Raw genomic sequence first — 15,722 nt, forward strand, 5'->3', positions numbered from 1 at the left:
ATGTCCAAGAGAACACTGGATTGAAATTACTGACAGTTCACCAGTTTTACTTCACTAAATCATTTAAGGCAAAGGTTGGGACGGTTTCTTTCAGAGAGCACAGCTGTTTCCTTCCCCTGCCTGAGCTTGTCCCCCATATCTAATAAATGCATCATTGAAAGTATATTAAAATCTACTATCTATGAGGATATTTTGGATTAAACGTTAATAACATTAAAAGTCTTCGTTTCACTGTGATCAATCTTAACATGAGTAATGTTGTAAATGTGATTGAGGTGAACCATTCTCTTAAGTTCTTAAATTGCTACCCCAACTTTTTTTTATTGAGCTATAGTTACCATTACAATTAAATCATAATCTTTTTCCCTTTCTGAGACATGTGAATTTTAAATTTCCGCCAATGGAGACACTGTCCGCATCACTTGCTAGTATGGATAGCCTTTTGATACAGTCACGATGAGTATACAAAGTGCAATTTGCTAATAAAAAGTTCCACACAGGAAGCATTTGTCTGTCCCTACTTACTCACATAACGATGGCTGGTTATTAAATGAGGACCAGCTGCATCCTGATCCATCATAGAGTATCCTGTTTGCCAGAACATAGGCACACCATGTTTGCATTATCTTGTGAGATGCCACTGTTGTGAAACATTGTTGTTGCCATTGAGAGGTGTGTTACTGTTGGGGTCCACAGTTTCCATCTCAACCAAATTTGGAGATGATTTCTGAAACCATGATTGTCCCCCCTTCCCTCTGTACCCCATATACACACTCAGATGTACCATTGCCAACTTAGCAGAGTTTAGCCAGTTTTCTGGTTCTAATCACAATACTTCATGAGAAATTTTGTACATTAATTAAAATGTGTTATAATAATGTTATCTATTATCATAAATAAATGCACCTAATCATACAAAAAATTTAATTATTCTGATTAGAAGCAAAAAATTATGTTGATAATTAAATGTTTGAGGACCTTTTATGTATATCTTAGCACCAAAAGTGCTTCATTTTTGGTTTTGTGATTGTATGTTTCCTTGGATTTCAGTATTATGTGGATAGTGATCTGGAGTCTTGAAATAATGGCTTACCTGCTGGCAGACTGCAACCAATGACCCAATTCTCAAACATCTAATTATCTGACACTAGTATTTGGAAATAACTTCAGTAACACTATATGACAATTACTTCACCAACTACTACCAAATTTTTAAAATTAAAGAAAAGGTAGTAGCTGTAACCAAATATGTGTGAAGTTCATTAAAGAATTATGTTGTCAAATAATTTCCTAGCTTGAATGTGTAACCAGTCATTTGTCAAAGGAACATTTTCTGATTGGCTGAACTACGTTAACATTAAGCTACTGTACAAGAAAGTGTATACATATATACTACACACTTACCATTCTAGTTCCCTTTTGCCAATATGGTGTAAATTTTTAGGAAATGCTATGCATAGGTGTCTTCTTGACCTTCTGACCATAAATAATGTGATGTCCATATCACAAAAAAATGGTTCAAATGGCTCTGAGCACTATGGGACTCAACTGCTGAGGTCATTAGTCCCCTAGAACGTAGAACTAGTTAAACCTAACTAACCTAAGGACATCACAAACATCTATGCCCGAGGCAGGATTCGAACCTGCGACCGTCGCGGTCTTGCGGTTCCAGACTGCAGTGCCTTTAACCGCACGGCCACTTCGGCTGGCTCCATATCACAGTTTGGATTTCTGGGGAAGGTTTTGTTACTGATAATGTTATTTGATCATATAGTGAATATCAACTTACTTTATTTGGTAACAAATGTCATTCTACTAGCATTTTCTGTGATTACTCAAAGGTGTTTAACTTCACAATTCATAAAATTTTGTAAATAAATTAAGATATCATTTCATCAGAAGTAAAGTTTCAAAATGTTTCATTTTGTAACAAAGAAAAGGTATCAGCACTAAAGACTCATCAAATAAGCTATGAGTCATTATTTAATTGGGAAATAATTACAAGATATTTTCCCCAAGGTTCCATTTTGGAGCCATTCGTTTTCCTTTTGTACCTTAATGAAATTTTGGTGGTTACGTTTCTTGGCATTAAGATGTTTCTTTCACATAATACAGAGTGTGACAAATATCATTCAAATGCAATTTTACAAAAGGATGCTAATCAGTTGTTTGTAACTAACTCATTGTCATTAAATTAAAAACCATATTTTGTGTGCTATATGTGAACGATTTCAACTGAGAATACTGACAAAATATACAATTGTGGAGATGGAAGGCACTGACAGCATTAAATACTTGGGATTACCATATAACCATAATACCAGTCAAGAGGAATATACCACAAAACTCCTGAAAAACGAAAACAAATCTCTATTTTCTATGCAGATGTTCTCAAGATAGATAACATACAAAAGCTGGTATGTTGTGCTTATTTTTTACAGTATGATGTCATATACTACAGTAACATAGGATAATATTTTAAGAAAACATAAGTTACCTGTTTCCAAAAGCATGTGATAAAAATTATTTGTGGGGGTGTAGACAAAAATGTCTTGTATAGATCTCAATAAATTTATTCTTTAATAAAATTTGTTGTGAATGAAATTGTTTTGCAAACAACTGCTCAGTTCAAGAATACATCCCATAAATAAGAACAATACTCAGAAAGACTCAAAGGCAAGTTTAGCTATGAGTAAAATACAATTTTAGGAGAGCTCGAGGATTTGTAGGTTGCCAATCAGTTTCTTGTGAATTGATGTGGAATTAATAATGGTATTACATAATTTGACTGCTATGTAATGCTAAACCTAAAGAGTAATATGTTCAGTGTAAGTGAATGTTGTAATCATTTTTGTTTGGAAATAATTGGCTATAATATCTTATGATTTATTTTATATGTTGTAGTATATGTAGAAACTACTGTATAAAAAGGTTATAATGAATTTTAATTTTTTTCTATTGTTCCATATCCTTGTAGACTGTACTATAGTTCCGTGGAATGTGCACTGAATCGAATCTTATCTGTTCTTGTAAAATATACACAGATCAAAAAAAGTTTTGCGTTACCCCATTCCTAGAACTACATAAGATAGACGTTGACTGTGGCTATTGTATCACAGACACAGTCTTTGACTGTTCAGAGATCTCACTAAACCCACACAAAGATGTAAAAAACCGTGTATGAGCAGCGACTATTAGACGGACGGGGTCCGACAGCCGATCAGTTCCAGTCATTCCACCAGGAAAGAAGTACACGGCTCGTGTTGTCTGTAGTTCAACCATGCCTATCCAGTCAATACCGCAGTTCGATCGCGTCCGCATTGTTACTTTGTGCCAGGAAGGGCTCTCAACAAGGGAAGTGCCCAGGTGTCTCGGAGTGAACCAAAGCAATGTTGTTCGGACATGGAGGAGATACAGAGAGCCGGCCGGTGTGGCCAAGCGGTTCTAGGCGCTTCAGTCTGGAACCGCGCGACCGCTACGTCGCAGGTTCGAATCCTGCCTCGGGAATGGATGTGTGTGATGTCCTTAGGTTAGTTAGGTTTACGTATTTCTAAGTTCTAGGGGCCTGATGACCTCAGCAGTTAAGTCCCATAGTGCTCAGAGCCTTTTTTTTTTTTTTTTTTTAGATACAGAGACAGGAACTGTCGATGACATGCCTCGGTCAGGCCGCCCAAGGGCTACTACTGCAGTGGGTGATCATCACCTACGGATTATGGCTCGGAGGAACCCTGACAGCAAGGTCACCGTGTTGAGTAATGCTTTTGTGTAGTCACAGGACGTCATATTACGACTCAAACTGCGCGCAATAGACTGCACCATGCGCAACTTCAATCCCGACGTCCATGGCAAGGTCCATCTTTGCAACCACGAGACCATGCAGGCGCGGTACATATGGGCCCCACAACATGCCGAATGGAACGCCCAGGATTGGTATCATCGTGCACATCTTGTGAATGACTTCCTTCAGGATAACGACATCGCTCGACTAGAGCGTCCAGCATGTTCTCCAAACATGAAACCTATCGAACATGCCTGGGATAGATTGAAAAGGGAGGAGGAGTGCGACAATCTGGACCAACAGTGCCTTGATGAACTTGTGGATGGTATGCCATGCGGAATACAGGCATGCATCAATGCAAGAGGATGTGCTGCTGGGTATTAGAGGTACTGGTGTGTACAGAAATCTGGACCACTACTTCTGAAGGTCTCAGTGTATGGTGGTACAACATGAAATGTGTGGTTTTCATGAGCAATAAAAAGGGCGGAATTGGTGTTTATGCTTATATCTATTCCAATTTTCTGTACAGGTTCCGGAACTCTCGGAACTGAGGTGATGCAAAACTTCTTTTGATGTGTGGATTCATTTGTTCTCACTCTTTCTATTCTATGATTTCGAAACAAACAAGATTTTCTTGTAGAGCTATATTGTCTTATTTCTAAACTAACCTCTAAACCTTACTGCCAACTGTAATTTGTAGTGTAGCTTCAGCTGTTGATCAGTCCATCAACATGCAGAAAATTTTTTTCTATATATTGCACCTACCTACTTGAGTACTTAGCAATGCACAGCATAGCACTGTATATTAATACAAAGACTTAGAAGGAATGCATACAGAAATGCTATGAAAACATTGTAATTTAGTATTCTAAAATTACAGATGGTTGCATGAAACAACAATACCAGTCCTGCTTCATTTAACTGACACACTCATTTACAGCTTACATATTATACTGTATGTAAAAATTCTTTTGCGATGCAGATGTATCACAAACTACAAGTGGAAAGACATGTAGGAATCTGAATACAAGTGCATCACAAAACAAGAAATGGAGAGAATCATACTCATTAAATGTTGTTGAGCTGTTTGAATTCTCCAACTAAAGGCAGACTGCTTGTGATTGATAAAATCTTCACACTTACTGTACCTGTTACAACCAACATGATACATTATAATCCCAAAACTGGCTCACAATAACAGATGAAAATTTACCCTGCATTTCAGAAGGTAGGCGTCAATGTCTACAGGTGTAAAAATACCATCCAAAAAATAAAGGAATGTTGTCGAGTAGCTGCTCTTTGAGTTATAGTAACGTTGCTGAAGGTTCAGTACCCAAATAGGTTAAACGAATGTGCAGTACCCAAACACTCACCTAGTTTTTAATAGAATCAGCTTGAAGTCCTAAATATTTTTGAGAAATAGTTACAGCAATCATTGATACAACAATCAATGTATATACCCATTAATTTGAAGAATTTACAAATATTTCATGTGTAAAGAGAATTTATAAGCTTAAGGGCATGATATTTCATATAAATATTTCTGCTCCTGTTTAGAAACTAGTGTGTAGCCAACTCCAAAAATTTCCAACTTAGTGCTGAAGTTTGTAACAAAGGTTCCATCGAGAAATAGAAACGCAATTCAAACTTTATCAACACATTTATTTCCACAGAAAAATATAAGTTTTGTACTGAACTGCAGAACTCAAACCAAGACCTTTGCCTGTTGCGAAAAACACTCAGAGAACCAAGGCATCCAGAAATAATAACACTGGCATATTCAGGATTTTATCTATGTTATAGAAATGAGGGTCTCAGATTTCACTGTGACACACAATCACACACACACACACACACACACACACACACACACAGAGAGAGAGAGAGAGAGAGAGAGAGAGAAACAGACAAACAGATAGACATAAACAAGTGAAAATCAAACATCAGGAAAGTTTAAGCAATTTACAATGACAAATGAGCCGATAGAAACAGAAAATGGCAGTTGAAATGTTAAGTTGCGAAATTACAGTGGCTACACAAAGAATGGAGACACTGGTTTTCCACAAAACGGGAAAGGACACAATTTTCGAATACTGAATTAAGAGTTTTACTCTAAGAACTCTTTCATTTTATTCTAAGATATTTCCATGAGCTGTCTGAACTCGGAAACCAATCTGTAAAATTAATTAATCAAAACTCGAACATTATGAAAATTCTTTTATTGTTGGTCCCAAAAGTAAACAAGGAGCAGTTCATGAATTCACACAAACAATACACGACTTCAGTTCCCTCTAAGATGATCACCCAGCCTCAATATCAACCTGGCAAAGGGTTTTAGTCTACTAATAGGTAGTAAATTTAGTTCAGTTCTACTTGAAAATACAGTGGGGCAAAAAGATGTAAACATTAAATGGGTGTTCTCTTTTTTTGTTTTTCCCTTGATTAAACCGTGGCGTCCCAATATTCCATTGAGGAACGAAGGGAGATAATTTCGTGGCTGGAGGTTTTCAGTCCTCAAGCATTGCAAGAAACTTTCAAGGCCTGGATTGGACGGAATGCGCCATCGCGCCTGACAGTTGGTAGGATCTACAAGAAGTTTGTCTGCTCAAGACAATTGCAAGGGAAACAGCGGTAGCAAGAGATCTGTCCGAACTGAAGAGAATATCATCCTCATCCAAGGACCAACAATAGCCAGCCCAACCAAGTCCTCGAGTAGACTTTCTCTAGAGGCTAACGTTTCTCAAAGGTCAGTGCTTAGAATTTTGCACTATGATTTAGGAATGGAGCCAAACCACTTGCAGATTGTGCAGCAACTCACAAACGCGGGCAAGTAATTACGTGTGATTGCTGCGCAAATTATGTTGGAAATGGTGCACTTGGAGCGTGACATTCTGTTCACGTTTTCTGACAAAGCAACATTCCATATCAGTGGTCGTGTGAACAAGCATAACTGTGTCATCTGGACGACCGAGCACCACCTGGAAGTTAGAAAGCACGTGCGGGATTCTCCCAGGGTGAACGTTTGCTGTGGAGTGACTGGATCCTTCTTTTTTGAAGAACAGACAATCAGGGGAGAGAATTAACTTGGCATGTTCAGCACGTTTATGGAGGAGAACGCGCCACTTTCCATCCTCCAGCGAGGGTACTTTCAGCAAGACGGCACCTCTGCCCATTACAGTCACATGGGTCGGGATTACCTGAACGACACGTTCGGTAAACGTTGGATTGCTAGAGGTCATCCTTTCCACTCGCCAGCACGTTCACCCGACCTGACGCCATGCGTTTTTTGACTGTGCGGCATGGTCAAGGATCGTGTCTCCGCCATCAAATCTAGCAACACAGACGATCTGAAGCGTCCAAACAGTGAGGTCCTTCTATCCCTGCGCAGATGGTCCAGTAGAATGGACAGGCTCTACAAGTGCACTGAGCGAGATGGGTGTAATCAAATCCCTGCCTCGTAATTTCACCCATTTAATGTCAACATCTTTTTCGTTCACCCTGTAAATCGCGATACATGTATCTTTTGCTTTATATTAATCAGAGACAGATGATAACTGTCATTTTCAGGTGATTCTTACATTGTCATCCTGTAAGAGTCAGCACAGAGTGTGTGACAAGTATTTTGGAAATATGAGTACCATGACGTCATTGAAATAATGAGTTACAGCCTAAATCTACAAAATTGTCTACATTATCAGGGCATAGCCACATCTCGGCCTTAAATTTGTCCTATTGGTTGCCTCTGAAAAGTATAGCTCATCTGCCAAGTCTTTACCACTGCAGCAATGGCGTCCCGTGTACATCAGTTGCATGAGAAAGGCGTCAGAAGCTGAAGCTGCACCGCCCACAATGAGCCTGGACCAGATCTACCAACTGCCAGGAAAGAGAACTGCTGGAGCACGCTGAGTGAGGCAAGGCAAACAGCAAAGTGATGGCGCTGCCAAGTTTCTGTGCCATACTCTGGGAAATGCAAACACACTCGCCTTTTCTGCTGTACACCACTGTAGTTTCTGTCGCAGTCACCGGCAGAGACCTGTCTCGCGAGTTGAGGTCTTTAGAGGAGAACCTGAGACGAGGCGGAGTACGGCGAGCCCCTGGCCCGGACTGGTGAGTGCGACTAGCGGCGGCGGCGGCGGTCGTAGTTGAAGCGCCGGCCGCCGTCGAAGCGGAAGCCGTAGGCGGCGGCGTTGGGCGCGTTGATGAGCGCCGGGCTGCGCTCCGCGTAGTAGGAGGCGTGGCCGTGCGCCGGCCGCGACGCCGCGTCCTCCACGCCGAAGGCGCGCCCGCCGTAGAACGCCTCGAACTGGCCGCGCGGCGGCAGCACCGTCGCCAGGGACTCGTCCTCCGGGTCGTAGCCGCTCGCCACCGCCACCGCCGCCGCCGCCACGGCTGCCACCACCACTAGCGCTGTCGCTCTCATCTGCAACGCAGCGACAGGCGATGAGCACTCTCCATATAGGAAGCATAAGGGCATTTACGATATTACTGACAAAGAAAGTATGAAAGCATTATACACTACTGGCCATTAAAATTGCTACACCAAGAAGAAATACAGATGATAAACGGGTATTCATTGGACATATATATTATACTAGAACTGACATGTGATTATATTTTCACTTAATTTGGGTGCATTCTGAGAAATCAGTACCCAGAACAACCACCTCTAGCTGTAATAACGGCCTTGATACGCCTGGGCATTGAGTCAAACAGAGATTGGATGGTGTGTACAGGTACACCTGCCCATGCAGCTTCAACACGATACCACAGTTCATCAAGAGTAGTGACTGGCGTATTGTAACGAGCCAGTTTCTCAGCCACCATTGACCAGACGTTTTCAATTGGTGAGAGATCTGGAGAATGTGCTGGCCAGGGCAGCAGTCGAACATTTTCTGTATCCGTAAAGGTCCGTACAGGACCTGCAACATGCGGACGTGCATTATCCTCCTGATGTGTAGGATTTCGCAGGGGTCGAATGAAGGGTAGAGCCACAGGTCGTAACAAATCTGAAATGTAACGTCCACTGTTCAAAGTGCCGTCAATGCGCACAAGAGGTGACTGAGACGTGTCACCAATGGCATCCCATACCATCACGCCGGGTGATACGCCAGTATGGCGACGACGAATACACGCGTCCAATGTGCGTTCACCGCGATGTCGTCAAACACGGACGCGACCATCATGATGCTGTAAACAGAACCTGGATTCATCCGAAAAAATGACGTTTTGCCATTCGTGCACCCAGGTTCGTCGTTGAGTACACCATCGCAGGCGCTCCTGTCTGTGATGCAGCGTCAAGGGTCACCGCAGCCGTGATCTCCGAGCTGATAGTCCATGCTGCTGCAAACGTCGTCGAACTGTTCCTGCAGATGGTTGTTGTCTTGCAAACGTCCCCATCTGTTGACTCAGGGATCGAGACGTGGCAGCACGATGCATTCCAGCCATGTGGTTAAGATGCCTGTCATCTCGACTGGTAGTGATACGAGGTTGTTGGGATCCATCATGGCGTTCCGTATTACCCTGCTGAACCCACCGATTCCATATTCTGCTAACAGTCATTGGATCTCGACCAACGCGAGCAGCAATGACGCGCTACGATAAACCGCAATCGCGATAGGCTACAATCCGACCGTTATCAAAGTCGGAAACGTGATACTACGCATTTGTCCTCCTTACACGAGGCATCACAACAACATTTCGTCAGGCAACGCCGGTCAACTGCTGTTTTGTATGAGAAATCGGTTGGAAACTTTCCTCGTGTCAGCACGTTGTAGGTGTCGCCACCGGCGCCAACCTTATGGGAATGCTCTGAAAAGCTAATCATTTGCATATCTCGGCATCTTCTTCCTGTCGGTTAAATTTCGCGTCTGTAGCACGTCATCTTCGTGGTGTAGCAATTTTAATGGTCAGTAGTGTACAAACTCTAGCAGGAATAGCGATATACAGATCCACGAATGGTGGTAGTATCGCATTCACAAGGTATAAAGTGGAAGTGCATTGATGGAGTTGTCATTTGCACTCAGGTGGTTCATACGTAGATGTTTTTGACGAGATTATGGCTGAACGACGGGAATTAACAGACTTTAAACGCGAAGTAGTAGTTGGAGCTGGAACTCAATATGCTGAGTTCCACAGTGTCAAGAGCACGAATTTCCAGGCATTAGCTCTGACGACAGACAACGAAGTTCTGATAACGACTGAGAGCAGCGAGCTTTGCGTAGAGTTGTCAATCCTAACACACAAACAACACCGCATGAAATAACCAAAGAAACCCGTGTGGGACGTGCGATGAACGTAAATGTTGGGACAGTGAGACGAAATTTGGCGTTAACGGGTTATGACAGTAGACGACCGACGCGAGTGCGTTTGCTAACAGCGCAACATCGCCCACAGAACCTCTCCTGGGTTCGTAAACTTGGACCATACACTACTGGAAAATCGAGGTCTGCTCAGATGAGTTCCAATGTCAGTTGATAAGAGCCGATGGTAGGGTTCGACTGCAGGGCAGACCCCACTAAGTTACGGACCCAGATTGTCAACAAGGCAATGTGTAACCTGCTGGTGGATCGATAATCGTGCGGGCTGTGTTTTACATGAACTGGACTGGGTCCTCAGTGATGTTGGCTACTTGCAGACCATTTACAGGTATTCATGGACTTCATGTTCCCAAACAACAACGGATATTTTATGGATGACAATGTGCCGTGTGACCGGTCCGCACTTGTCAGTGATTGGTTTGAAGGATACTCTGGACCGTTAAAGCGAATGGTTTGGCCACGCAGATCGCCCGACGTGAATCTCATCGAACATTTGTGGGGCACAATCGACAGCACAGCTCGTGCACGAAATCCTGCACCAGTTACATTTTCGCAATTATGGATGGGTATAGAGGCAGCATGTTTCACTAATTCTCCCTTGACGGATGACCTGTCCACATTCGAAGTCACTGAACAATGTTACCTCTGCCGATCACGTGTAAACTTCTACCGTGCAAATTTTGTCACAGTACGACCGACTCATCAGTCGGCAAGACTCAGTGGAACGAGAAGCACCTCTGAAGATGTCGAGGGTAGCTCTGGACGAAACGTTAAGAACGGAAAAATTTCATGGACCAGCATTATACGTCTATATATACAGCTCGTGCACGAAATCCTGCACCAGTTACATTTTCGCAATTATGGATGGGTATAGAGGCAGCATGTTTCACTAATTCTCCCTTGACGGATGACCTGTCCACATTCGAAGTCACTGAACAATGTTACCTCTGCCGATCACGTGTAAACTTCTACCGTGCAAATTTTGTCACAGTACGACCGACTCATCAGTCGGCAAGACTCAGTGGAACGAGAAGCACCTCTGAAGATGTCGAGGGTAGCTCTGGACGAAACGTTAAGAACGGAAAAATTTCATGGACCAGCGTTATACGTCTATATACACATCGACATAGGTACTCCGCAAGCCACCGTACGGTGCGTGGGGGAGGGTACCTTGTACAACTACTTGCAATTTCCTTTCCTGTTCCATTGGCAAATAGGGCGATGAAAAAACGACTGTATATAAGCCTTCGCATGAGCCCTAATTTCTCGCATCTTACTTTCGTGGTCCTTAAAGGCAATGTATGTTGGCGGCAGTAGAATCGTTCGGCAGTTAGCTACTTTTTTTTTTTTTCGTTGTTGATCGTTGTGTTTGGTCGTTGCGGACGTCACATGACATCCGTTTAAGTTCGTTGTTGATCCTTTCACTCAGTTTTTTTGTTACAGAGGCGAACCAGCTCTCTGACCGAACACGCTGAGCTACCGTGCCGGCACTACCTAAAGCAAACTGATACCTAACTCCGACCAGTCGAATAATTAATTAATGCCACTAAATTAATTTTCCCAAGTCCACAAACACTACCGAAGTTTTGTGTGTGAAGAGGACCATCGGTTAGAGGGGGCAGGATAATAATAGCATTCGCCTTTTATTTAATACAGAAAACGCCCAAGATGGCGAAATGTAGCTTGATGTTCTGGGCGTTATTGCAAATCGTCGTCGGAGCCACGCGGTGGCGTCTGCACACACGGTTCTCTTGCCTTTTTACTTTATAAAATGTTTTAGTCTCGATGTCATAATCGAGAAGTACTAGTCTGAATGTACAGTTAAAATTATTTTTTTTAGAAACATTTGAAATTACGAACTATTGGCACTATTATAAATTGCGCAATACTGTACTGGTTGCTATGTTTATTTCTGGATTCATTTATGAAATAATAATCGAAAGTAACAGAAACTCGTAGAAATTCATTTGTTAAGAAACACTGTAAACCCTTTGAAATATGGTTATGGCTGCAGAGTGTGAGAGTCGTAAGCATGCCTCTGATGTGATAGGACGTATTTTTGTATTTTGTGCAAACACTTTCGACTTTGTTAATGTGAAAAATCAAAAGTCTGTATGATACACTAAAATGTGAGAAAACAGATTTACCTAAAAACGAAAATTCTGCAACAACAATCTTCAAATTTATTTAGATCAGTCTAACAGTGAGGACCTAAAATGTGACATTTTCAGCATTAAGGATCAGACCCCTAGACAAGAAGAACTGGGGCCAACTCTATATGACAAGCTAAGTAAACTAGAAAGTTTATTGTAATCTTCGATCCTCTCAAATCTTCATAAAAGAGTAATGTGGACAATAGATGAAAACAGGAAGGAGGTGGGAGATTACAAAGTGTACCGTACAGACTATCTTCATGACTAACGTCGAAAATTCTTACCGCTTAAAAATTGAAAGCAGGTATGCAATACTAATCCACCAGTTTGGATAACTAATGGCATTAGACGCCATACAGGAGAAAACGGGATCTGTATCGTAATAAGAAGGACATTCACAGCCCAACTACAGGACATCACCACAAAAAAATACCACAAAGGACTGAAGAATGTCATCAAACAGACTAAAGTAACGCATTACACCAGGATAACAGAAAGAGCTATGAGCCAAATTAAAATTGTATGGTCAGTTGTGAATGAGTTATCGTTGGGAATGTCAGTGTTCATCGCATTAGATCTCTCTGAAATAAAAACTGTTAGTGATCCACCAGAATAGCGCAAAATACATAATAATCAGTTCCTGTTCATAGTCGGCAAGTTGAGTCATAATTTTATTGATACAGGTAATGATCCAAATGTTCTCAACTGGGGAAGGATCCGGCGACCTTGCTGACCAAGGCAGGGTTTGGCAAGGACGAAGACACGCAGTAGAAACTCTCGTTGTGTGCGGGCGGCCAATGCCTTGCTGAAATGTAAGCCCACGATGGCTTGCCATGAAGGACAACGAAACGGGGAGCAGAATATCGTCGACGTACCGCTTTGTTGTAAGACTGTCGTGGATGACAACCCAAGGGGTCCTGTTATGAAATGAAGTGGCACCCCAGACCGTCACCCCTGGTTGTCGAGCCATATGGCGGGCGACAGTCATACTGGTATTTCACCGCTGTCCGGGGCGTCTACAGATATGTCTTCGGTCAGGAATCACGTTGAGTAGGGACTTTCTACTGCTTGTCTTCGAACTTGAGAAACCCTATCTTGGCCAGCAAGATCGCCCAATTGAGAATGTTTGGAACATTATGGGCAGGGCCCTGCAAACAATTTGGGGTTCTGACTACCTAACCGCCAATCGGACGTATTTGGCACGATATCGCACAGGACGACATCCAGCCGAGCCTAAAACTGCTTGCAAAATAGCGAGTAGTAAGTCCAACACGTTACTGACTTGCTCAATCTTGAATAAATCATGCAGATTTTATGAAATTGTAAACATTTGTTTGTCTGTACATGTACATTGCATTTACCGATTTCCGCCCGAGTCAATTAATTCGACCCCAGTCAGCTCATATTTGTTCTGCTTCCTACTGCGTTGTTGAGTTCTTCACTAACCCCATAACGTCCCCATAATGTCCCCATAATGTCCCCATAATGTCCCAACTTCCGCAACGAGCTGCGTTGTCCACCTAATAAAATGCTTTTGGTACATCAAAGAAAATACCTATTGTCCTTCGAGTGCCTTGCAATGAAAACATAAATTGCTTTTCCTGTGGATACTCCTTCCCTGTAGCGGCACTGCGAACCTGGCAACAAATTGTTCAAAATGTGTGTGAAATCGTACTGGACTTAACTGCTAAGGTCATGAGTCCGTAAGCTTACACACTACTTAACCTAAATCATCCTAAGGACAGACACACACGCCCATGCCCGAGGGAGGACTTGAACCTCCGCCGGGACCAGCCGCACAGTCTCTGACTGCAGTGCCTTAGATCGCTCGGCTAAACAAAACAAAAAAAAATTAAAAAAGCGTGCTGCAAATAACTTCTCTGTTAATTATCTAAATTATCTCTCTCTCCTTTTTTCTAAAGTAGTCTCACTAAGCAGCATTTCAATCCGTCAAGAACCGACAACTCCTGAGAGACACATTGCGCAGGTGGCGGAATACAGTAGTAATACGTGGTGCATTCAGTCTTCATAACGCACCTGACATTTCGTCTCGCTTATGCTAGTCTTTAATCTTTAGAAATTTAATAACTGATTCACTTTTATTTTTGCTTAATTTCTGTATCTATCTGTGGTACAGTTGTTTGGAAACAGCTTTTAGAGGGTGACAATTGTTGAACTATATGAAGAAAAAACCTGAATCAGTTACAAACTACGGCGTGCACACACTTTATTCAACATATAATCGTCTCTACATAAATTCGGATTTATGTTATGACATGTTCGATACGCCTGTCATTATTCGCGATGATGTGGCGCAGACGAATAGCGAAATTCAGCATGACCCGCTGAAGTGTCGGAACATCGATGGTGTCGATGACCTTCTGAATTGCTGTTTTCAGCTCAGCAATGGTTTTGGGGTTATTGCTGTACACCTTGTCCTTAATATAGCCCCACGAAAATGAGTCGCTTGTGTTCACATCCGGAGAATACAGTAGCCAATTGAGCCCCATGCCAGTGGCCTCTGGGTACCCCAGAGCCAGAATGTGGTCCCCAAAGTGCTCCACCAGGACATCAAACACTCTCCTGCTTCGATAAGGTCGAACTCCGTCTTGCATGAACCACATCTTGTCGAAATCGGGGTCACTTTGGATATGGGAGTGAAATCGTCTTCCAAACCCTTCGCGTACCGTTTGGTAGTCACTGTGCCATCAAGGAATATCGCCCCGATTATTCCGTGGCTGGCCATTGACCACCACGCAGTCACCAGTTGAGGGTGAAGAGACTTCTCGATCGCGAAATGCGGATTCTCAGTCCCCCAGATGAGCCAATTTTGCTTATTGACGAATCCATCCAAATGGAAGTGGGCTTCGTCGCTAAACCGAACCATGCTCGCGCATACTAATTCCCATCATGCCCCGCGGCCAGCCGTGCAATTTGAACGTCCTAACGCAAACCGTGCAGAAGCTATGACGATTTTATTTCATATAGTTCAATAGTTGTCGCCCCGTAAGAGTTCTACATATCTAAGTTTGGAGCATTACGGGCAGGAGCTTGCAGCCAGCTCGGAATTTTGACGATCTAACGGACCAGTTGGACAGAATTTGACACGACGTGCCTCAGGAAGACAGCCAACAACTCCATCAATAAATGCCAAGCTAAATAACTAATCGCATAAGGGCCAGATGTGGACCAACGTATTATTGACTTGCTCAATTTGTGAACCTCTTTCTCTTGAATAAATCGTGCAATTTTTCCGAAATTGTAATTATTTGCTTGTCCGTACATGCACATCACATCCACCGATTTTCTTCCTATTCGGATAATTGCTTCGTGGTTTCTCTCTTTTTTTTTCCTTGAGTGTATATTAATGATCTACCACTAAACGTAACAGATGATTGATTTGTTTGTTTGTTTGTAGATGACATAAGTGTTTTCGGAAAAGACGTGTAATATTAAGTAAATGCCGACCGCTAC

General features: G+C 42.5%; 1 protein-coding gene across 1 annotated transcript in view; it reads right to left on the minus strand.

The window, feature by feature from the left end:
• Positions 1-5,419: 5,419 nt before the first annotated feature.
• Positions 5,420-15,722, minus strand: part of LOC124613286 — a 50,524-nt gene continuing 40,221 nt past the window's right edge. Inside the window, exon 3 of the mRNA XM_047141981.1 lies at positions 5,420-8,198. Within this exon, the coding sequence (XP_046997937.1) occupies positions 7,896-8,198 (303 nt within the window). The 3' untranslated portion in view covers positions 5,420-7,895. The remainder of the gene's footprint in view (positions 8,199-15,722) is intronic.

The sequence above is a fragment of the Schistocerca americana genome, chromosome 4 (genome assembly GCF_021461395.2).
Source record: "Schistocerca americana isolate TAMUIC-IGC-003095 chromosome 4, iqSchAmer2.1, whole genome shotgun sequence".
NCBI classification, from domain to species: Eukaryota; Metazoa; Arthropoda; class Insecta; order Orthoptera; family Acrididae; genus Schistocerca; species Schistocerca americana.